Genomic DNA, 24548 nt, shown 5'->3' with positions numbered 1-24548 from the left:
ACAGGCAGCCCTGCGCCGCCCAGCAGCCTGAACGCCGGCCGGCCGCCCCCCTCCCCAGCGCCGCGCTTGTGTGCGTGTGCGGGCGGGGGGGGGGATCGCCCCCAACGGCACCTGCCAGCCGTTAACGGCCGACGGTCCAACCCGGCCGCCTCAGAACGGGCCCTCAACGCCCAGCGGCCGCGGCTCCGGGGCGCGGCGGGGGAAAGAAAGGGGCGGAGGAGGGGGGCGCCCAAAAAAAGAGGGCGCCCGGGAAGGGAAGGGGGCGGGCGGCTGTTGGGGTATCTCCGGGGGCCGCGCCCGGCGGGAGGAGGGCGGCCAGCGCTAGGCGCTGCCCGCCCTCCTCCCGCCGGGCACGGCCGCAGGCAGGCACCTGGGCAGCTCCTTTGTTCCTCCCTGGTCCCGCCGCCTCACCTCGTCCCGCACTCACCCACGGTGGCCAGGGTCTCCAGGTCCTCCAGCTTGTAGGCGGCGGGCTCGGGCGCGGCGGGCGAGCCGGGGCCGGGGGGGGTGGGGGCCGGCGTGGCGGGCTGAGGCGCGGCCAGCCCCGCCGCCGCCTCGCCGCCGCTCTTCGCCCCCATTTTGGCCTTGGCGGCGCTGAAGGCGTCCATGGGGCTGCGCGGCCGCTCAGCGCATGGAGAAGGGCGAGCCGGGCCGGCGAAGGGAAGGGGGAGGAGAGGGAGCGGCGAAGACGCAAAGTTTCAGTCTTCAGCAGGCGGGGTGGCTGCTCCCCGGGGCTGGAGCCCGTTCCCGCTGCCGCCTCTGAGGGGGCGCGGAGCCCTTCAGCATCGCGGCCAGCCGCCGCGCCACCCGCCACTCGCAGCAGGGACCGCCGCGCAGACAGACAATGGCGAGGGTGAGCCCGGCCGAGCCGAGCCGCGCTGCGCTGTGCCGTGCCGTGCCGAGCCGCGCCGCGCCACACGCGGGGCGGAGGGGCGGGGTTTGCCTTCCTGCCGCTGCGGCAGGGTCCCGCAGAGGGCTGGCGGGGCGGGGAGGCGCGGCTGCGCCGCATGGCGGGAGCGCGGAGCTCGCCCACCGCCGCGGGCACAACCCGGGGGTGTCTGGTAACGCCGGTGCCCTTCGCTCGTCCTTCCCCACCCCCGCGCCCCGCCTGGCAGGCAGCGCGGCGATGCTGTGGGGGGGGATGGAAGAGGGCACAGGCGGCTGCCGCGCCTGCCCCCGCGCTCCCTCAGTGTTGCGGCTGCCGGGGGACGGGGGAAGGTCCTGTCCGCTCCCCACGGAAAGTTGGAAATGATTGATGGAGCCGTTGTAAAGCGGCGTCCGGGCCCACCTGGTTTCACACTGACAGCTCTGGGAAGAGTCAGTAGTTCCCCGCGCGTTGGAGTAACTGGGCTGTTCAGGGTTAGCGAGCGTCCCTCACCCGCACATTTCAAAGAGTTTCTCACGCGTTATTTTACTCCCTCTTTTCAAGTAGGTGTGGATATTGCAACGGCCACAGCCCTGCCGTGTTCCCTGCTCGAGCCTGCAAAATATTTCGGTGACTGGGGATGGCTGGCGGGTGCGCTGAGCTGCGCCGAGCTGAGCTGAGAAGGCACCTAATGTGGCAGCAGTCGAGTACCGAATATAGCTCCTTCCACGGCGGCCAAGAAACTGTTGACGATTACGCTGAAAGACAGGGAAAATTGGCGTGTGAGCCAAGTCACTGAGAAGCCTTCATGTCAAAATTGGGAAGGAAATCCTGATTCTTTCCATGCCTTGTTTCGGCCCAGTTTTACACTGTTCACAGCTCCTACCCTATGCTCCAATAAGCAGAATATCTGTAAAGCTGAGATGTAAATCAAGTCATACAGGTGGCATTTTGCATCTCCTTTTCATTAAATGTGAAAAGATGGGAATATAAGGCCTACTAGTTTCTGTGTGGAGTAGGTTCAGTAATAATGAGAAATAATTATGTGTGCGTATACAAAAAATGAGTATAAATATAGAAATTATATATAAGAATTACAAATTTCTGTACATTTTTCCTGAATTTTAAGAGATCCTTACAATCTCGTTTATAGTCATGATACTCAGAGGATATAACATGTATTTTTATCTTGTAACTTGTTGACATGAAGGGTTATGACTAATTTGGAAAAATGCTAGGTCATCTCTGCTTCCTGTCAGCCTGTGAAAAGAATCACCAGTCAAGGAGGATGATGCCATTCTTGCTACAAAATTTCAAATTTCATTTGTGTACCTTTCGGAATGCAAGTTTTGCACTTCTATTTTGCTTTACTAATTTACTTAATTTCCTTTTCTATTATGTTTTGTACATTGTATACAAAAAATTATAGTGATTCGTGCCTTGAACGGAATATTTTAAAGATTCCTTAAATTACAAATTCTGGCAGGCTGTAAATTTAGGTCCTGTTTGGTCAAAAGATGAGCAAGCCAACAAAACTCTCTTAAAAAATAACAGAAAATTTTGTTTAAGATAACATTCTGAAAAATAAATATTCATACATTGAAGAAATCTTAGTGTATATAAAAATGTAACTTTGTTAGCCAAATAATTGCAAATCGAGATGATTTTTAGGAAAATGTACAAGCTAATTGTTATCATAATTTTCAAGAGAGACTACCTTAACTTAGTCTATCCAAGAAGATCAATATGTGATCTTCCTGAAACCTTTTTTTTTTCATAAAAACTAAGAAATCATTCACTGCTCAGGTGTTAAAAATTGATTACTTTCAACTGATATTTCTATTTATGCTACAAACTTTACTTAGTGATTAAATGTCTTGCATTCAGGAACTTAAAACTTTCTTTAAAGAGCCTCCTACTGCCATTCTTCAACAGTTGGTGGCTTGTGTGACAGCACACATTCAAAAAGGCTATGATTCAGCAAGGTTCGTAAGCACAGGATTAGCTCCATTCCGTGCAGTGTCTCTTTTCTTATGATTAAAGTTAGCTTCAGACCTTACCAGACTGGCATCCAAAGCATTCGCTAGTTGTAGTTGTAGCAATATAATTGCAATGTTTATATTTAGAATGTCAACATAGTATTAGTGTGCTTTACCACCTCTGTATAACCTACTTAGAATTTATCTTGCAGATAGTGATTATTATTCACAATATTTCAGGGAAAGAAAATGCCATTCTTTCTAAATACAACGAGATTGAGAATCAAAACTAATAACTTCATAAATTGCATGTGGAAGTAGAGCTGGCCACTGGGTTGTAATAGTGGATATGAAACTTAGTTTCTTACCCAATTTGGCCACCCTTTGTATGAAAGTCTGCAGCCCCGTTCTCCTGTCTTTCATTTTTGCCACTATTTTAACTTAATATGTGAACATTTGGTCCCAGGTACTTTTTGAATAATCTTAGCCTTTCCCTTGCCCTCGATAATTCATAGTTCTCATCTTTTTCACTTTCCCCACACATGCAGTAGATGCCTACAGCCAGGTTCCTTTAGCTTAAAGCAGAGTTTAATGCCTTACATTTCCATTCCTTTACCTTGCAGGTCCTTACACCAGGGGTTAGCTCTATTTTCATTGTCCCTTAAAAGTACCAGATGTTACAGATTATTCTTTCCAAAGACAGTGAATGCCTTACTAAAAGAGATTTTATTTTAAAAAAAAATATGGAGAACAGTAGTTTAAATAGTTTTCTCAATACTCATGATTTCAGGTGAGAGTTTTTTTCTTCCATTTCAGCTGCAAAAAGTGTTCAGGGTACTTATATTCCTTTATAAGCTCAGGATTTTGAGGGGCCAAAAGGGCCCCAGGTGTCGATTTGGTTACTCCATGATGCCTTTCATGTATGTACGTTTGCCAAACTTCAGTTTGCTGCACGTCCAGCCACACCGGTAGATCAATGATTTTTTGGGTGCTAAATTACTAACCTACCTCCCATTCCTTCCTTTTGGTTTGTTTGTAGGTTTTTTATTTTCCCCCAGGAAACCTTTGGCTAACAATTGGCTAAACTAATGGAAAGGATTACAAACTTTCTACCGACTATCTATGAATTGATAGGAGAGACCATTTCTCTGTCATTTCGAGGGGACGTTGTGATACACATATCATGCAAATGGAATATGATTTAAGCACCCAACTCTTGGTCCTTTCGTTCTCTGAGAAAGGAATCAGTCATTTAAATGTCTCCATGACTGCAGACAGAAGAGTCTCTCCTGTGGTCTGAGCAGGTTTGCGTTTGTCTACCTGAAAGCATGCTTTTTTCTTCCCTGCAAATGTGTAATTTTCCTTACAAATCTTGTTAAAACATATCTTTACCATCACCATCGTAGTAAAACTACTACAACAAGTTTGCTAGAGAACCTGTTCAAACCTGTAGGGAGGAAATGGAAAGTCCTTCAATGGTGGTTATTACTAATAAATAGCTCCGTATCTTCTCCTTTTGTCACATTATGTACAGTGCCTAAAAACGTGGGACTGCTCCGAGGGGGAAGAATAACTAGTAAAGATAATTAGTACTGGTATGTGTTTTTCATTTGTTTTGTTTTGCTAAAGAAGCTCATGATCAGGCAAGTTCTATGAGGTAAACAAGCACCCTTTCGTGCAAGAAATCCCTGCCTGTGACAAAGGAAGGGGGAAATCGTTCCACCCATCTGAAGTAGTTCCTTCATAGTATGGAAATAAGACCATTCGTATAATGAACAATCAGACATCATGCGAATGTATCTACACATTCATAAAGCAACTATCACACTTGTATTTTAATATCATTATGTTTAATGTTTTCTTAAAAGCATTTAAATGATTATGAGTATAGTGGCTGAACCCAAATGAGAATTTAAGCACCAAGAATATAATGTAGATGCCGACATCCAAAACCGTGATTCTGTCGAGTCTTGCCGAGTTGATGTCTCGCTTCGGAAGTGCATCGACTCAGCCAGTTCAAACATGGAAATGCTGTTACTAGGGTGTCTAGACTTCTGCCCAGTCTAAGCAAGTTTGTGCCTAGCTTCTGCCAAAACTAGATTGAGATCTGGAAGCAAGACATTGCTTTGCCTACGTTTGCTGAGGAACTTGTTCTGTTAAGCATTCTGAAAGCATATCTCGCATATATGCAAAACTGCTCCCCTCACAAAATTAAGTCGTGGCCACCTTTTTAGAAAAAAATGTTGGAGGAACGCTGTGTTATCTAATAGGAGACACTGAAATACCGGTGTGCTGGACAAGCTCTTCAAAGGCAGTTGGTGATATTTTCTTCAGATGGAAGACAGAATAGAGTAGCAATGCACTAGGGCATCTTTTTGTTCATTCTTTTCCCCAAAGGACCAGTTACGTGTATTCATACTAGCACATCTCATTTTGAATACTCAGGATAGCATGCTGGTTATAGCAGTCACTCAGCAAACGGAATATCCAGCATTTTTTATCTTAATTGCATGAAAGGAGTTCTCATTCCAGTCTCCTTCCTTTAAATTACCGAAGGCAACTGCAAGACATATTCTCCCATATTGTGCATTCCTACTTCACAAACACTCCTTTTTTACTGTGGCCATGAGATAAGGTGTTTGGTTCACTACTCTGTGGAATGCTGCAAAAGTCGTAGACATTAAATACACTACAAGTCACATTTATTTATACAATTTATGGTATGAAACTGTGGTGTGTTTTTACAAATTTTATCAAGGTTCTGCAAAGATTACTGTAAAATAATAAATTCCACAAACGATTAAATTGGTATGAGATTTATAATTTTTTTTTTTTGTAGCAAGAGATGCATCACATGAACTTTATAACATTCAGGGGAGTCAAACAGAATAATAAAACCCATCTGTTGCCACCAACCTCAGGGAACTAAGCTATCTCATCAAGGAGTCCTCAGTTAGATAAATGTAAAATTTCTGTGCCAAACCATTTTTTCCCCTATATTTACAATAGTTAAAGGACTTTTAAAGTGAAATTGCATATAATGTCTTTCCGAAGGCACACACATCTAATGCATGAACAGAATAAATCTTTTAATTCAACATTTTTTTAAATTCTATTTGGTTTCACGTTGGTATCTTCATATCCAAGACTAAGGACTTGCGCGAGGAAAAAGAAACAGTGAAAACCTTCCTTTATTCACAGGCATCAACGTGAGAAAGACGCCAGGCTTAAGAGTCCATCGTATCTTCATTGATTTAGTGTCAGGTTTTCCCTGTGTCACAATTTATGCGGGCTTCAGGCTTAGAAAGGTGTGGTTCATTTTAAGCTGATCCAAATCCAGGTTGCCACAATTCTGTTGTCCTCCTCCCTCTCTCGCATCAGCAGTCCCCCCCACACCCTTGCTTTTGCATTTGATGTTTAGGTAGCTCCCCGGTGAGCCAGTTGAGGAATTAGTTCAGGGATTTGTTTATAAAATAAACTTATTAGGGTTTTTAGCCAGATCAGTTCCCCAAGCCATTGCCACGCACGAGGTTTTAGGGCCGTTCAGTGCCCTAATCACTCAGCTGTGGGGAATTCTGAGGCAGGCTGCGTTTCCATCGAGGTGGTTCAACTTTTTCCTCCACTTTCTTCTGCTTATGCCTTTGCTGTCCCTCCCATTCCCCCTCGAAAGAAAAAATCAGCATTTGGAATACTCCGTGGATGTACATGGCTGCAGCTGAGGTTAGTGTTTCCCTAACCATTCCTGTGAATGGTTTTTGAAGAGATCTTCATTCAGTGTTGTTCTGGACGAATAAATCACTTCACAGTGGCATGAGGCTGGCCATAAAACCAGAGGAAACAGATGGGCACCTCATTTAGATTATCAGAATTTCTTGTATTCTGGAGGTATCCACCTAGCTCTATCAGGGAATACATAGTTAGATTTAACCCAAGTTAGCTCCAGGCAAGAGGCTGGCATTCTCTCTCTTACTTCTGTAGCACTTAAAATCAGCTAAGCAAAGTCTGACCCTTACTCCAACTTTAGGCAAATCTTTACAAATCTTTGCAGTTTATCTCTAAAATGAAGATGACACCACAGTCCCCAAAGTTTTACAGCTACTGTGCAAAGATGTTTTATAAATATTTATATTCATGGCTAAATGTAAGCGAGTCTTGTTACTTATTTTTTGAAAGCAAAATGCTTGCATGCATGACAGCTATATCTTTAAAAATGGAATGGAATTATGAAAAGAAGGGACATTATCAGTTGAATCCAGCAACATTAATTATGCCTTTATTATCCATAACTGATATCTTCTGCTGTGAAGTAATATATTTTTTCTTAATCTGTTCTCTGGTGTTCTGTAATTCATTAATCTAATTTAATTAAAATACTAGAAATTCTGTAAATTCACTCTGTAATGGCACACTTACCACTTTAACACTCCAAGGTGGCCTGATTTATATTTTTATCTTTCACTATCAGTTACTATCCTTAAATGAGCTAAAGCAGATAGAAAAGCTTTCGAAGTATTTTTGCTGATACTCTTACAATCTGATCAGTACTGAAGGTGAAGACTTAGATTTTAGATTTCTTAGAATTCATTTTTGTACTCTTATGTATGAAATAAAATTTATGTATGATTTTTGAACTCTTTTTCTGCTAATCAAATATATATTTTGCCAAACAAATATAAAGTGATATAACTGTGATTCATTCTTCTGTTTACAGTTCAGTTCATGAACTGTTCAGTACATGAGAGTCATTGCAGACTCATTAAGCAAAGTATGTGAGCACCTACTTAATTTCTATTAGTTTTAAGCAAGTGCCTAGATTCTGTTAAATCCAATGGAATTAGTCACAAGGTGCAATGACTACGGTTGAGTTTACATACATACTTAAAGTCATGCATGCCCTTATGTGTTTTTATGAACGGGAGCAGGAACCAAAAAGCATAAAACTGTTCAAGCAACAAAACTGAGAATGAATCCATTTTCAAATATAAAATGGAAATACATTTTACTCAGGCATCTTGCCCATTTAACTCTGACCTTCAGCAAAAAAAAGCATTGTGGCTTTTTGGAAAAGTCAAGTTAATATATGATCATTATAGATCTGTGCAAACCCTAGGTTATGTCCGAGCATATATACTACATAGCTGGTCACATTCACTCCTGAAGAAGGACAATTTACCATCAGGGGCTTTACATGTGAATTCATTTAATGCTCTCACATTTTTTGCTAATTTATGGGGCATTTTATTTTTCCTTGTATATTGCTTTTGTGTAGTATAAAATCTGCAAAACAGTCAACGTAACAAATGCATAGTGCAGTGAATGTTGGGCAATACAGAATATGAATGTAGATGAGTTCAGCAATATATAGGCAGACCAATAGTTCATTGATCTTGCAAAATACCTAATTACGTAACTCCCCTACTATACTTAGCAGCTGATCTCTGGCCTTTGAGCTGATCTTGTTTCCAGTCTTTGTATTTGTTGGGAGGCAATGGATCATTTCTCTGGACAGCTGGAGTGGATTACTCGTTCATAGTTCTGTTAAGGATGAGAACTTTTAGAAAGGCAAGGCTTGGTGCACAGCCATTCTGTTATCCAGGTTTCAGACTGATGTAATTTTACAAACTTTATATAGATGAAATTAGAATTATTTAATTAAATGTAAAATCTGACAGCTGGAATTGAAGCTAATAGCATTTCAGGAGAGAGGTAACTGCATTCAACTGCCGCACTGTCAATGCAATTTCCTGCAAGTCTGAGGAGAATGAGGAAGACAGTGGCTTGAATCAGAGGGAAAATTCATTTAGGAAGAAGAGATGCTTTAAGTCAGCTAAAAATAGGTGGAAGCATTCTTTGCCAGCTTTGAGCTTAGTATGTCTAGGAATCAGATTATGTCCGTCATGAGGCAGAGAAGTTATTGCCATCATTAACAAATGCACTTTATCAAGGCTTATACCCAGTGTTTTGGAAAGTTTCTCAACATGTTTATCTCTTTTTGCCATGATTATTTTTCTTCATCCACCCATTTACTCCTCATAGGCAAGGGATATTTTTGTGATGACAGAGGTTTGTATCAGGTATAATCTGCATATACTTGGGGTTGGTTGGTTTGTTTGTTTGCTGTGTTTGGTTAATAATGACACACTTCAAATATTAAAAGATGGTTATTTAAACACTGATTCAAGCCTAGTGGAAATTAATGTGAATCTTGCACTTACTAATGTCCAAGATTAGTAGATAATATGATTTTGTAAAAAAAGAAATTATTTTTGGGAGTCTCACCTTACAGAAAAAGGGTCTTTAGTTCTGCTTATTCACATTTCCTATTGTGTATATATATCTCTATATATCAAAAAATATGACAACTTTAAGTTGTATTAAAATTATTTAGATTATTGTAACTTGGAATCCAATTTTAAACATTACCATTTAAACATACCAAGTATTTTCCTTGCCATTAATATAGGCAATTCTTGTAATACTTCAAGTTTGTCTGAAATGCGGTGGATACCTTTTTATATGCATGTGGACATTCCTCTTGTGTGGAAGGCTCTCACTGGCTCTGGCTTTTTTCCTGTTTTGGTATATTCGCAGGTAAAGGAAACTGCAGGTAGAGGAGATGTTTAGGAGATTGTACTGGGACTGCAGATAATCCTTTGTAGCTGCAGCTATGCTGTATGAATGTGATGGGCAACCCTGCTCACGTTGAAAACAAGAGGAGTTTTGCCATTGATTTCCCTGGGCTCACCATTCGAGGCATGGAGCTGACCGCTAATCAGCACACCGCAGAGCAAGCGAGACGTCTCGTTAGTTTTCTATTGGAATCAATTGTGAGGTTTAGTTTTCAGCCATGGCTTGTCTCTTCACAGTCCCAGCTGCTCCAGACGGGCTTCACAAGGCAAACACTTGGGTCCACAGCCTCTGTTGAACATCCTTCTTCTCCATTTCTAGCCATGCTTGAGAAGGGGACACAGCAGTCCCTCAGAACCCCTGTTCCTTTCGGTCTGATACTGCCATGCATAAACAGATACAGAAGATTAAGGCGATGACCTTTCTTTTGGGTATGGTATAAGGTATGACATTTCTTTTATTTGTGCACCCTTAATATTATGTATTAATTTTTTTGATATATTTTACATAATGTATCTGTAATCTATTTTATCTAATATGTCTGTGCTCATTATTTTTCCACATACATGTTTAGTTCTTGTTGCTATTCTGGTCTCACATGTTCCTGAGTGCCTCTGCAACCTATTAACTAGAAATGGAAGGGGGAAAAGTAGGATTTGGCTTGGGGGAGAGAACAAAAATATAATAATGTTCTTTCTGTGCTTATTTTAACAATAAATGTTTTTGCATTTAATCAAATTATTTTCATTTTTAACAGTTCCATTTTCCTTCTCTCTCTTCTCTGGATGTTGTACGTGTCATGGAAGCCACACCGGTTTATATAACCTATTTTACTAAAAAAACCCCGACAATATGTATTTTAATAAAAATATATTTTTTGTTAACTCTGTTTTTAACTTGGGCTGCATTTAACTATTTGGTAGGTCCTGTAGCATGGGGATGAGGGTTTGATCTTTGTTTGGTTACTCCTTTTTTGTGACTGTTATTCTTCAGATACTTTACTGCCTTAAGCACTTTATCAGTGGTGCTGCTTTCATGTTATAAGAAGCTGTTCTCCTCATGTTTATATACTGTGGGTTTCTTATCTGCTTCTGTTTTTACACACCCTTTCATCAGACAGCCAAGCAGTCTCCTTGCTTAGAACAAGGTTCATATCTCCCAATAACACTTACACAGCTGAGAGGGTTACTACTCGAAAACGAATAGAAAACTGTGCCAGATGGCTTCATCTTTTTCACATTCTCCATTAAAAAGGATACCCAAATTTGCTGTAGAAAAGCATGGTATGTGAAAAATGACGACTGTAAATCATAAATAATAGCAGACATATAGGCCAAGGAGAAAGAGTGTTCCTGCTTGAAAGCGGGGTGAAATGCAGGGTGGGTAGGGTAGCGGGAATCCGGGCAGCACTTCCAGGTGGAGCTGCAGAGGAGGAGGGCTGCAGAGGATTTCTGAGCCCCGGAGACAGCCTCTCGAAGGAGAGCGTTGGCAGGGTTTCCTTTTTCAGCTTCCTTCTGAGCTTCTAGGGGGGAATGGCAGATTTACATTTCACTGGGGAGTGAGAAGCCCAGTTTACAGAAAATGCCGAAGAAATAAATTGGATCAGAACATACCGTGGCTCGCGACATGACTTTCCTGGCCAGCTCTGTCCATTTCAAATCCCATAGGCGGAATGGGCAATAAATGCACATATGGTAGCACATGACGTTTTTTCATCAAGGCATCTGTGCTGCCTGTAGTTTATGTAAGCTTTGGTTGATTTAGACTCCAGATATGAATCTGACTCTAAAATTAATGGGAGAAGGATGAATTTCTTTGGGGATGAATTAGCCAGGTTCAGCAGTTGTTTTTAGTAACTGAATTTGAACAGCTGGAACTTGGGGAATATTGAAAAGAAGAAAATTACTGTAATTCAGAAAGAAAGGTAGTAAGGGGATACAGGGGTTTCACAAAGAAACAGTGGTGAAGAGACAGAAGTGCTTCCCTAAAAATGCAGAGGTACAAGTTTTCGGGTACAGGTGACTAGGGGAACGCCTGGCGAGGTGTTTCTGAATGAGCATATGCCCGGACAGCTGACCACCTCATTTTTTTGTCAGTGGTAATACCTGACTGTGCCAGCCTATGCCCCAGTGGGCATCATGCAGGATGAGCGAGGACCTTAACAGAGGGACATGCAGGCAGGTTTTCAGAAGTTAGGAAATCAAGAGCTGAATACGTGAAAATCATATTATGATGGTGTTACAGATAGTAGAGTAACAAGGCTAAATTGGAAGATGGAGACATCAAACATTTCTTCAGGTTTATTCAGTACTCTTCTACTCTGTTATGTGGGGTGGAGTAACTCTTACCTGACCATTGAGAGATATTCCATTCACTATAAATATTCAAGATCTTCAACAGTGTAGTCTGCTATTCTACCAAAACGATTTCATTGATAAAATTTGATGGGGAAAAAAAGACAGCACAAAGATGACTTGTGCATTTGAGAAGAGATGCAAGAATAATTGGTGATATTATTTCTGAGACAGTGAGAAGTGATTATCACTAGATAATTTGAAAAGCACTACTAGCATTTATTTGGCAATAGTATAAATATTGCATATCTTAATCTCATTACATCATAGATTATTTTTATTTCTTAAAAATCAGTAGTTATTTGCTGAACATAATATGACAACTTTGATACTTATTTAAAGTTTTTTGACAGAAAGGTTTTAACTGTAGATAAGGTTTCAAAGGTTGACAATTTAATCTCCCCAGCTGTACTCGGGGATTTTGAGCAGGATAAAATCTTAAATGAATTCTAATGGAATCAGGTGGCATCTTGAAGCTTTTCTTGGGTAAGTCCATTTAAAATGTTTTTCTCAGTTTGGCCTTGTTTCATGAAAGCAAATACCTGTGTGTTTTGGTTTAAGCTTATATACGATTTGAAGTCAGTAGGAACAAAAGAAATGTTTAAGTGCTTTGTTGACTAACAAAAACCTAATCACATACTCAACAGTAAGTGCTTTACTAGATTGAAACTCTTATAATTTAAATGTTTTCTCCAGTTTCTCCAAATTACCTTTGATCTCACTGAACTGTTTAAATTATAGGCATGGGTCTCTACGAACCATTTGTACCAAATCAGGCCAATTCAGCAGAATGAAGCTTCAAACTACATATTCTTATTACATGTAACACTAATTTCACTGGATGTGAAATTGTTTTCTGCTAATCCAAAAGCATGAAATCAGCACAAAGCAAGGAATACCTCATAAAAATAAAGTACCACACTGATGGCTTCTGACAGTGGGTAAAGATTTGATAGAGGGAGAAGGTGCGCTCATGGCATAGGTTTGCTGGAAACTCAAAAATTCACTTTCAAGTATTTGTTTAGCACCCCAATTTATTCTTTTCCGAAGACGTGCTAAATTTTAGTTTCACAAAGCAGTAAAAGTATCAAAAGTGGAACTATTGATGCAAAGGAAATATGGTATTAGAAATGTACATATTTGTGTTTTTATACATTTGCTGAAAATATGAAGTCATTTCTTGCCAAATGAACCCTACAGTGCAGTGCAGAAATAAAAGACTAGCAAATGTTACATCATTGACACATGTAAACCTTTGTGCTAAGGCCTTCCAAAGAATTAAAATATTTTCTATTAGTCCATACATGTTAATATGATCTAAAGATCTGGGTTCCCCCATATTACAGAAATACCACAAGTTGTCTTTAGAAATTATTATGCACTAGACATCTCAAAATAAGACTGCAATGATATAAATACCCTGAAAAGATTATTCGTTACACGAGAGGAAGGTCTGCCTCTATTCTGAGAAGTGTTCCTGCTGAAGCTGTGACAATCATTCAAGGCCATGAGAATACCTCCTCTGCAGTGAAGCCTGGTAAGGTGTAAGTAGGGAACTATTTTAAGATGGGGAAAACTATATGATCTCTGTAGCCCTTCAAGACCTTCTGCTATATACCACAGAAAGATTTCTGGTGGTATCTATTTGTCCTTACTTAGCAAAGTTTCATATCATTACAGTAAGGAAGGGTTCATACAAAAACTTTTAGGAGAATTTTATATGTTGCCTCTAAAAAACAACTCAAATTATTAACTCACTATTTTATTCTTTAGGTTTTGCTTTTGTAACATGTAAACATGAACATAAAGTAGTCTACCATTTCTACTTATTTCAGTCTATTTCAGTATTCGTGTTTTTATCTAGGTTTATGCTAATGAAAATCAGACATTTTCTGAGTAGTTCATTTACCTGACGCACGGAACTTTAAAACTAGGTTAGAACCAGAATTTATATTGCCATATTTTAGTTTGAAACAAAATGTTTCATATTTAAACCAAACATTGCTTAAGGTTCTAACATTTTTCTTCTAGAGACACATTTGATAATTACTTGAGTGCCTCTATGACAGTCATGCTTTGCACTTTCTCAAAAGCATATAATGACAATGTAAAATGCCATGCTGTATCTTTGGTTCTCTTTTAGAAATGTCATCTAAAATTGAGGTTTTTCACTGTTTAAATTTTGAAAACAGGCACATTTATTCAAGATAGCACACAGCTTTCTGGACAAAATTCTATTTCTGTGAGTGTAGGGGAATTATCTGTTTTTTATTTTCACTCTGCAAAATTCTCTTTGCTTCTCCCTGAAGGACTGGATTATTTATGTGAAGAAGAAAGAATGAGCACTGTTAACTACACTAATATGATACTGAAACCAGAGTTGCAGAGCCCAGTGTACTGAGTAGGAACTAGTAGTCATCCATGAGTGAGTGGAGGCGAGAGGAGGCAAGGGCAAGTGCGGTGTTGGCAAAGCTTTACCTTTGATATGCAGATTAGTAGTATACAAAATCAAGACGGAAATGCAGGTGCCTTATCACCTCAGCCATTGGGGCGAAATGGGATTCAGGCCAAGTTAAGCAGCCCTCAGCTGATTGTTTCTTTTTCCCCCAGCCCCTTCCATTTGTCCCCTCAGTTGCAAAACCATGCAGTGAAATGTCCTGGCAAAGTCATCAGGCTGAAAACGGATGTGCTAAAAAGAGATGGCTTTTTTCAGCCTCACCAGTTCCATGGTTTGTGCCACCACACAGTTGCAAAAATAGCTCTCCCAGAAAAATGGAAAAGGGGGTCAGGAATAGAGGATGTATGTAAGCCATGTGCGATGGTGCTGCAGCTGAAGAAACCCACATAAGATGATGACCTCACAGATGTATTTTTGTCAAACTATTTCTTGCCATTGACTCACTACAGAATATAGCGGAGTCACAACACCTGTGTTTCCTCCTGAATCTAGATATCACCTAAAACTGTTTTATAAGACTGCTGTTCTTAAAAAAAACAGCTTACATTTGCTTATCTACATTTAATTATGAAATTGGTTGTTTTGCCTAAGAAATAATCTGGCTCATCAAAATTAATGAGAATAGTCAGAAAAGACACAAAGATAGTGAAACCTGTCTTTAGTGATTTCTAGCATTCTTTGGACTGCATTCACATTTGAATCTTAAACTGTAGTCCTTGACAATATACTCCATGAGTTGATTCCAAGTGCAGTGATTTCTTTTGTATTCCTACTTTTGCATTCCTATAGTCCATTATCTACCTTTTATAACATAGATGTGTCTTTTGTTGTTGTCTTTTTTTCTTATTTTGGCCTTATCCTCACAAGTATTTGGGAAGAACCCATCTTCATGCAGTTGAAAAAGAAATCTGACATTCTAATGTCTATTTGTTTTGCTGTAATCCTATTACTGCAGTTTCTCATCAGAGCCAAATTCAACCCAAGATCTTACCAATCTTGACTTTTTTTTATCATTCATAGTTCTTTACTATCTTCCTTTGAAACACATTGCCACAAATATTGGACAGGTCCCCATATGAATTTCTCAACAGTTATTATCAAAGTACTATTATCTTTTCTGATTTTTGACATTTTTTCATTCCTTTTTCCATTATTTCACATCTCTGTTTTTCCTGTCTTTAACAATCTCTTTTCTTTCTTCTGTAATTGCATCTCACCATTTATAATATAAAATATGTGAAATCTGTCATCGCTGTTAGTTTGAAGACTAGACCCTGCACTACTGTAAAATACGTCTTAACTTACCTGTGTTAGCTTTTATTCTTCCTCATGATGTATTTAACATTTCTATTTCTCTATATTTCTCCCTATCTTTCATCTATTTCATCATTCTGGAATACAAACAATCTGTTTTGGAGCTCTCGCTACTTTTTGTTGTTTAGTAGCCTACAAACTTACCCTCCATTCTATCTAATTTTCATTTCTGTAAAACATGTAGCAATTTTTGGCATATTTCACTCATTCTCACTCACAACTGTCTTCCCCTCTGCTGTTTTCGATTTATTTCACCTTCCATAGTGGCAGTTCTATCTATGTCTTGCATACCTGTCTTTAAAAATGTATTGATCTCTAATGATTCAATTTTTTATTATTTTGCAGGAATATAAATATTTAACAGATTTCCTATGCCATTGTCCTTCTCTGTCCTTCTCATCCATTTCACATATATTTATTTTACCAGCTGAACCCTTTTTTTTTTTTTTCAAAATCTGTTTGGCAAAAATTCCCTTTGAGTGATTAATGGGTTGATTAATTGTTGCTATGATTGGTGATAAATGAGCATAAGGTAAATATAGCAGCTGTATTTCCCTAAAAAGGATAGCAAATCAGGAAAAAGTTAGAATTTGTTTTCACTGTGGAGTGAGGGGTAGACCAGAGTCTGTAGTTATCCTCACTTGGGATTTTGGAAGCAGTGAAGTCATGCAAGTACCCAGCTGACAAGGCTTTTACCTCAGGTGCAATGATAGCTAATACAGCAATGCTGCTTCTATGTTGTACCAGGTGAATATATTAACGCTGTTGGGCCCTGTAGTTGGGACCTTAGTGTGGGAACGTTTTTAAGAAAACATCAGTGAGGACCATATGGAAATAAAAATTCAGCTGAAGAGGAGAAACATGCTGATGGAATATGATGTAAGCTATGTAAGTCATTACAAAGTCTGCTGCTTTAACTGCACCTCGCAGGCCAAGGTATCTATTTCCACCTCTGGCCTCACCTCTTCACAGCAATACTGGAGTCGCTTCACTCTTAAGCTTTGTCTGGCAAAAGGCCCTAGAGAAAAGCCCTACAGAGAAGGTGTAAAATATTAGCACAAAATGAAAAGAAATAGCCTCAGGCTTCCTAATCGTTTTTTTTTTTTTGAGGTTGAGAACAACCTGGTTTTGATCCCTGCAATCACTAGCTCCAGAAAATGGGCTACTCAATAACCATTTCTTCTCCTCTGTGTGATTTCTAGGCCCATGACTTTTCTGTACCAGCTTAAGGAGGCTGGATGGTGCCAGAGGGGCAACCCAGCCAGTCTTCTGCACTGAGGGGGAAGAACTGCACATGCCAGGTCTCCTCCCAAGCTGACTCTCAAAAGAAATCTGTCAGTCCTAGAGTTTCAGAAATAAATCCTGCCTTGAGTAATGGAAGATTCACAGATCAAATGATATATGTCCTGATTCTATAAGTGCTCTTCACAGTTTATGAGAACTGCTAATTGATAAGCAGAATTCAGCCTTTGTGTAAGAAAGACTTTCTGAAGCATCTTCCATAGGGCTAAGCAGCACTGGACAGTTTCATGTTCTCTAGCACATTCCCAGGTCCTTATTAATATGAGAATGTCAAATTGTTCACTTCAGAACAAGTCTTTTGATCTTGTTTAGCATTTATAACTAGAACTTAAGTCAAGCTGGTTTAGGCAGCTACAAGAGTATGGTCCACACTCTTTTCATGTTATTTCTCATTAGATGTTCTTTCTCCCACACTTTATTCTTTTTACTAGCGTTTAACTTTTCCATTCTTCTAATTACATTATGCTGAGTGTATGCTCTGTTCCACTACTTCCCTTGCTCTCTTTTCATGCCTGTTCCAGAGTCTCTATCGATTTTAAAGGTAATTGTTGTTGTTTTGGATTGCAATAGAAAGCAGATGTTGATAAATTAAGGAGTGGATATGGCAGTGGCTGTACAAATGTTCTCCTCTATTGCCCAGAAATTACCCACTCTTCTAATTTTCCCAGGAAATAAATTATCATTGTTTTAAAATAATCATACTAAAATAGTGTTTTATGGTAATTTCTTCTGAGGATTGTTTTTAAGCCTGTCTAAACTTACGACTGAAAGTTCACTTTTAGCTCCTAAATTAAGGTCTGAATTTCATTAATGCTTAGTCTCTGGTAGTTTCACCCAAGACAGTTGCTGCATACCCTGCCACATCAGAAAATAATACTATTGGTGTCCCTAGTGGTCGCAGGAAGCCAGTTTTATATTTGGTTGAATTAGAAAATCTCATAAATTTTATTTTTACATTTTCAGGAAGAATTCACATTGTTTTTAAGTTCTTAAGGTGTGCTTTCATTTGGAAGGACAGAGATTGTCCTATACATTGCTCACTAGAATTAATTAGGAGTGACAGTCACAAAAATCCCATGTGTCTATCATACTGCTTAGGCTTTCAAATTTTCTCTGAATTGTCCTCTTTCAAAATTATTGAAACTGATACAGATATTTTTATGGTCACAGTCATTCAATAAATCATGAAAAACATTTTCTACTACATCCTGTGCTGATAACCTACATTGTGTTTTTTCAAAACTATTACTTAAATGCCTTGTTTTTCATTATTTTGAAGAAATGGGTAAATAATGAAAAATATTCTGTTATATTTATATCAATGTTTGATCATGTATACAATTCTGGGACATGCTACACCTTTAATTTATGTACTTTTTGCCAGATGATCCCATGGTCATTAGCATGCTTTCAGATTGCTACTGTAATTAGTCACCATGTAATCTAGAGCCTAATAATCATATATAAATTCCCTACTAATTACCCTGTAATCTACTATTTGTTGATTAGAAGAGCATGGGATGAGTATTTCTGCTATTATTAATCTCAATTTACATGATAATTACAGGGCTGTTACAGATTTTTCTTGTTTACTCGCTTGGCTATGTTGTGCGGCATTTTGTTGTGTTAATAAAATACTGCCTTTTTATGTTCATACATTTTAATCCCTACTCAGCCAGCTTCTCCTTACATGCACTTCTTGTCTGCATTGTTCTTGGGCTGGTACACATGCAGGTCACTACAATAGGTCACCCTTTGTTTTCTCTGAAAAGTACCCAGACAAGTTTTGAGGCTTCAGGATATAAGTCAACGTTTATGTGAAATAGTTACAATGCTCATGTCTAGTTTAAATATAGGGTGAAACCCTGCCCATGCTGAAGGAAAAACACAGGGAACTGTGGATCAAGAATGTACACATACCTGCTCTGAAGTTCAGGAGGAGGCAGTGTGGTTGGATACTTGGGTGAAGATGAAAGGGGAAAAGAATAAGGTTAATTTAATGGTAGGGATTTACTGTAAACTGCCAAACAGAAGGAGTAGGTGGATGAGGCTATTTTTGTGTAGCTATGTAATGCATTGAAATAGCAGGGTTGTAATAGATGGTTTTAATTAAGTTTGTATCTTTGGAAGACTAATTTTGCTTTTCACACAAGGAATAACAACTTGTCAGGTGGACACAATATTTTTATTTGAATAAATGGTTAGTACTAGCAGTTTTAGATGTGAGTCTAACTAGCCAGACAATACCACTTGAAAATCCAGACAGAAGAGATGTTGATGTAAGTGGTAATGAAGTATCTGGGATTCTAGGAAGAGGATGCATGGATGGAAGATGAGGATAAAGACTGACAGAAGTATATTTCTACAAAGGAGACTCAGCAAATTCAAAGTGTTGTTAGGTAGGGTCTTTGGGATGATAGAATGAAAGAAGGTAAACTATCAGGGTAGAAAGTTATAACTCAGCTAAAGAGTTAATTAAATTTTGCAACAGCAAAATATCTCAATACAAAAAAAAAAGCGTGAGAATTTAATGATATGATAAATTAGAGAAATGATCTGAAGTCAATAACATGAAATCCAATAAAGAAAAAAATGCATATTAAGGCACTTGGGGATCAAAAAAATTACACAAGTACAAAATGGGGAATCACTCCTTAGGCAGAAGAATTATAGAAAAGGATTTTGGAGCTATAGCATACAGCAACAAAATAAATGTAAATCAACAGTGTGATGTGGCTTAAAAAAATGTAAATTTCATTCTGGGGGGTATTAGCAGCTGTGTTACACATAACACAGGTAGTAATTATTCTGCTTTTTCCAGGTTTAGTGAGGCCTTGGCTAAAGTGATGCTTCTAATTTTAGGAATTACTCTGTATGAAAGATGTAGGCAAGTTAGAGTGAGTTCAGAGTAGAGCTAAAAACGCTAAAAGGTTTAGACAATATGATCTCTGAGGAGAATTTGAAAGCACTGAGTTAACTTAGTCTAGAAAAACAAGACTGTTAAAGGACACATCCTCCAGTATATACAGTCTGTTACACAGTGGTATTCAGTTATCTTCCACGTCCACTGGAGGACAAGGACAATATTGGCTGAATTTGCAACAAGAGAGGTTTAAGTTAAATGGAAAAAGATAATATTCAAAACACATTGATAATTAATAACAGGAACAAGCTGCCTAGTGTAAAAATAGTATTTCTATTATTGGAGGCTTTGAAAGAGAGGCTAGGTGAACATCTATTAAGAATGGTCTAGCCTTCCTCAGTAGAGGGAGATGGACTCGGTAACTTTTTTGTTCTTATGCCATTCCAGTATTTCCAGGGTTCTTTTAAATTAGCCATTGGAGAGGATTTGGACTTTGGAGAGGATTTTATGCCCTGAATGAGTTGGATGTGGCTAAGAGTGGAGCTACAACTGGTATAAAAACTGGTATCCTATGGCGACTAGGAAGCTAGGGATTTGGTTCAATACATGGAAGATGTAATGGCAGAATACATGAGTGAGCTTTATGCCTCCTTACCTCTTACCAGTTTTTATACTGGATCACTGGATCACAGGATTTAGTGTATGATCCCCAGAAACTAGTGAATTAGGTGGAAAATACACTGAGTGTGTAGTATGAAATCGCATAGCTCAGCTACATCATGGTATTTGAAAATTTTCAAAATTATAAGAGTTCAGATTGATGCTAACAATTTAAAATAAAATAATTTTCACTTGAGTGCCTTCTCCCAGATTCAAATTATAAATTCTCATTATAATTGGCTCATTCTAATAAACTTTTATTCCTGTGGGTGATATGTTATCAATCTTACTTGAATCATTGGGAACAAATGCAGAAATTAACATAAATAAATGAATAAATCCAAATGAAACTATACCTTTGGTAATCAGATAATGTTCTAAATAAAAACACCTCACCCACCTTAAATATTGAAGGGAGACTGACTTTTGAGAAAATGCTTGGAAAATTTGAATGCTAGAGCCTTCCTCATCTTAATTTTTTTCAGTGTAAAAAGAAAATTTTGTTTACATCTCCCTATCAAGTCAATGTCAGTCATGAATTACGAGAAGTCATCACTCATGAGCTAACCTTGTACAATGGAAGCCAGCACATAACCAGTGTTATAATTAATACAATGATTTAATAGCCCATTCAGATCATCTGCTTTTAGAGAGATCAGAGCTGCTACCCAGGAATTTTCTATTAGCAATTTTTATGGTTCTGAGATCGAGTGTTCAGCGATGGTGTGTGACTACAAGATATTTTAGAACTTTGTGCCTGAAAAATAGGTGTCACCCAAATGCATTTCAAATTACAACACTTCTTATGAAAAAAAAAAAAAGCCAACATAAACCAACAGTAAACATTGCATTACTAGTGGAAAACAAAACTGCAAAGTTTAATACCACAGAAATTGCTGATTTGCTCTGAATAAATAGAAAAATGATACTTCTACACAGTGGCAGTTTTTATGCAAGTAGTGATATATTAATGTATTCTTATTGTATATAGTGTTGTGAATGATCACACTAAGATACCTATCTAGAATAGGTTTCCCATTAACTTTTGTTATGTAGAAGAAAACATTAGGGATATTTATTTTTATGATAACAAAACAGCGTCTCTTTAAAAGCAACGCACTCCTCAGTACTAGGGTGTGAAAGGAGTAAGAAGAGATGTATCCTTAAATTGCTGTAAAATCTATTTCTTACAGGCAATTCAATCCGTATGTATGGTTGATTGTTCAGATACAACAGCAATATTCAGAATGTTCCTTCTTTTTGAACATTTGCCCATGAAAATAGAGGTAGCCCACTGTACTAAGTTTCCACCATCTTTTGCCGTCCCTTTTGAAATCCAGCCATGCTAGGTTTTTAAGAACTGTCATATACAACCACTGGGTAAATTTCTTAGATTTCATCAGTAAAAAACTTAAGATTATGTCCCGGGATAAATAAGGAAACTCCCATCACTGCTGTCACTGCCCAGGGACTATAGACGATATACGTACCACCTAAAATTAAGCTTGCAAGTTACAAAGCCATTTTGCTTTAAAATCCTGTAGAGCTCATGAAAAGAGAGAGGCTTCTAAATTAGGCCTCTTTGAACTGGTGGATCGTTTTATGAACATCTCTCCGAGTTCCTGCCTCAAATATAGAGGTGGAAAATCCTGGATTGCCAGCTGAAAGCAAAGGAGGAGGACGTGATACACAGCTCAGCAGAACTGGGACAGGGAGGGAGGAACCCAAGCTTGGCAGCTGGGATCATCAGGGACAAATCTGGTTATTAGTCAAGTATTGAGACAAGATGGACAAACTGTGGGAGTGAGATGCTGAAAGGGGGAAATCATCATTGTGCAGTTAAGAACAACGGAAAAAGGAAAAAATAGGTAACCCACAGGGAAAAACCTGGTGTGGAACAAATTGGAGAAGATGGAAAAGAGAGGGTAAAGACTGCAAAAGGCTGTGCGACCACAGTCACATGCTCCTATTCAGAAATTAGGGTTGAAGTAGATACTTCTTGAGTGTCATCAACTCTCTGTTGTAGTTCATGATTTCACTGATGACCTATACAGACCATCACCATGATACAACATTTTCTGTTTTATTTTGTTTTACTTCAGTTTACATTTTAGAAAATACATACAGAGAAAGGCACATTAAGGAAATACAAAGTTTCCGAGTACTCAAAATTAAGAAATGCCAGACAGAGGCTTGCCTCTTATGCTATAGTGTTACCTTTATTTGCATGATCACGGGACCTGGTCCCATGGGCCTGCTCTTACAATGAAAGTGATTGCAATCACTGTACCTGAGGTTTAAATTTCACTGCAGCTGGAGCCTTTGAAAAATTAGTGTCTCGCTTTCTATTAAATAAACACCATCTACGCTATGTACTGCAGATATTCACTGAATGTAGCAAAAGAATAATGAATATGTAGTAACATCCATTCTAATGCAGATGATATAGTGGGAGCCTGAATCAAGGTGGCATAGGTAACCTTAATTTAGTTGCTTGATTTTTTTCAAGAGCTTGATTTTGTCCATCGAGGAGTTCTAGTCTGGGCTGTTCTTTGCCTTGACCTTAGATTCAGCACTCTAAAATTGCCTGTGAAAAGTATGAATTATCATGGGTAAATATCTCTCTGCAATCTAACTGTTTTTTGTTTATCCTAAGGAGTAAAAATTTCTTTTAAAAGCTGCTTTCTCATCCAAGTTTCACTGGAGCTTGTTATACTCATCCTCATTTCTAGGCAATTTTATACCAACATTTTTCATCTATTTGTGATTATTTCTTCTTCTGTTTATGTTTATCCCTGCTTGATAGTATGATGATTCTAGACAGTTCCATTTTTACGATATATGTATTTTTTCAGTCAGGTTTTCAGATTTCTTTCGCAGTGCATTGTCTCCTTGGTATTGTGACATGAGAATATTTTTCTCCAAATACAAAAAGTTTTATTATTTCTCTTTTGATATTTGTTGCTCTTTCCCTTCTCTCTATTCCAAACCAACCTACAGTAAAGCTTTTCAAGAAAGCTATAAACACTTTATCTGGCAGAGTCATTTTGCCTTGCTGCTTGATTTGTATTGTTCTTGCAGCTTTATTGCTGTGGTCATAGAATTTTTACTAGTCACAGTTGGGATGTGCATCTTGATTGTAACTAGACAATCAGTGGCAAGATTTTATTCTTATAAACAGTTCATGAATGCAAAGCAGAATTTTTGATTCAATTGTGTTCTTTATCCTTTATATTTTCTTTGACCTGCCCTCCTAACATAATGGGAGTGAGAAGCAATCTATTTTTACACCTAGGGAAAAAAGCCCCTCACGATTCCCCCAAAATTTGAAAAAAAAATAGTTGATTGAAGGAAGAAGTAGCAGCAATTGAATGAAAATTTCCTTAAAATGATAGTAAGAACAAGTAGAAAGTGAGAGTATAGATGAAGAAAGGAAGATGGAAGAAACCTGGTGAAAAGATGAAGGTGTCTGAGGAGGAAGGGAGAAAAATGGGAAAAGAAGAGTTTGATGGACTCTGTCTCAATGTCTAGAGGACTCAAAATCTGCAGCATGCAACTTTACCTTTTCCTGAACATTCCTTCTTGTACATAAGTGGAGGAAAAGCTGTCATGACACATATTTTTGAAGCTGTTGTGACAGTACAGGTAAATGAGAAACAGTTTAGCAAAAAAGAACTGGTCCCTGGAAGATATATAAAGTCATCCTTTCCAAGGCTCATTGCCCTCTTCTTTCAGTTGAACGTCTCTCTGCCCTCTGGGAATGCTGCTGCCCCAGGACTATAACTGTAATCTCAGAAGTTTGCTCCCATCGTGAGCAAGACCTTCATTTAGTGGTGCCTATATCTAGCTCATAAACTAGTTTGTTCAACTCATCCTCCACAAGTATAAGAGTTGCAAAGGATGTGACAGGGCAAATGTTCAAAATGCTCTATGTAATGCAATTTCACCCATGTTACAAAAATAGCTACATGTGAACCCTGAGGACAATAAAAAAATGAATTATTAAATAGTGCCAGAATAATTAATCCACTGGTAGATTTGCTGTGTGGGAAGAAAGAAGATGACCAGAACTACTGTGATAACAAAACACAACTGAATAGGAGACTGACAAACAAACAGAAGCTGA

At 38.8% G+C, this 24548-nt stretch overlaps 1 protein-coding gene across 2 annotated transcripts in view; it reads right to left on the bottom strand.

Annotated features, from left to right (window-relative positions):
• PRKX (protein kinase cAMP-dependent X-linked catalytic subunit) overlaps nucleotides 1-617 on the bottom strand; it is a 60489-nt gene extending 59872 nt beyond the window's left edge. For both annotated transcript variants that reach the window (XM_075133707.1, XM_075133718.1), the window contains exon 1: nucleotides 428-617. In XM_075133707.1, the coding sequence (XP_074989808.1) occupies nucleotides 428-608 (181 nt within the window). In that variant the 5' untranslated portion in view covers nucleotides 609-617. The remainder of the gene's footprint in view (nucleotides 1-427) is intronic.
• Nucleotides 618-24548: the final 23931 nt, after the last annotated feature.

The sequence above is a fragment of the Calonectris borealis genome, chromosome 1, assembly GCF_964195595.1.
Source record: "Calonectris borealis chromosome 1, bCalBor7.hap1.2, whole genome shotgun sequence".
Taxonomy (NCBI): Eukaryota; Metazoa; Chordata; class Aves; order Procellariiformes; family Procellariidae; genus Calonectris; species Calonectris borealis.
This window is presented reverse-complemented; position numbering and strand designations above follow the sequence as displayed.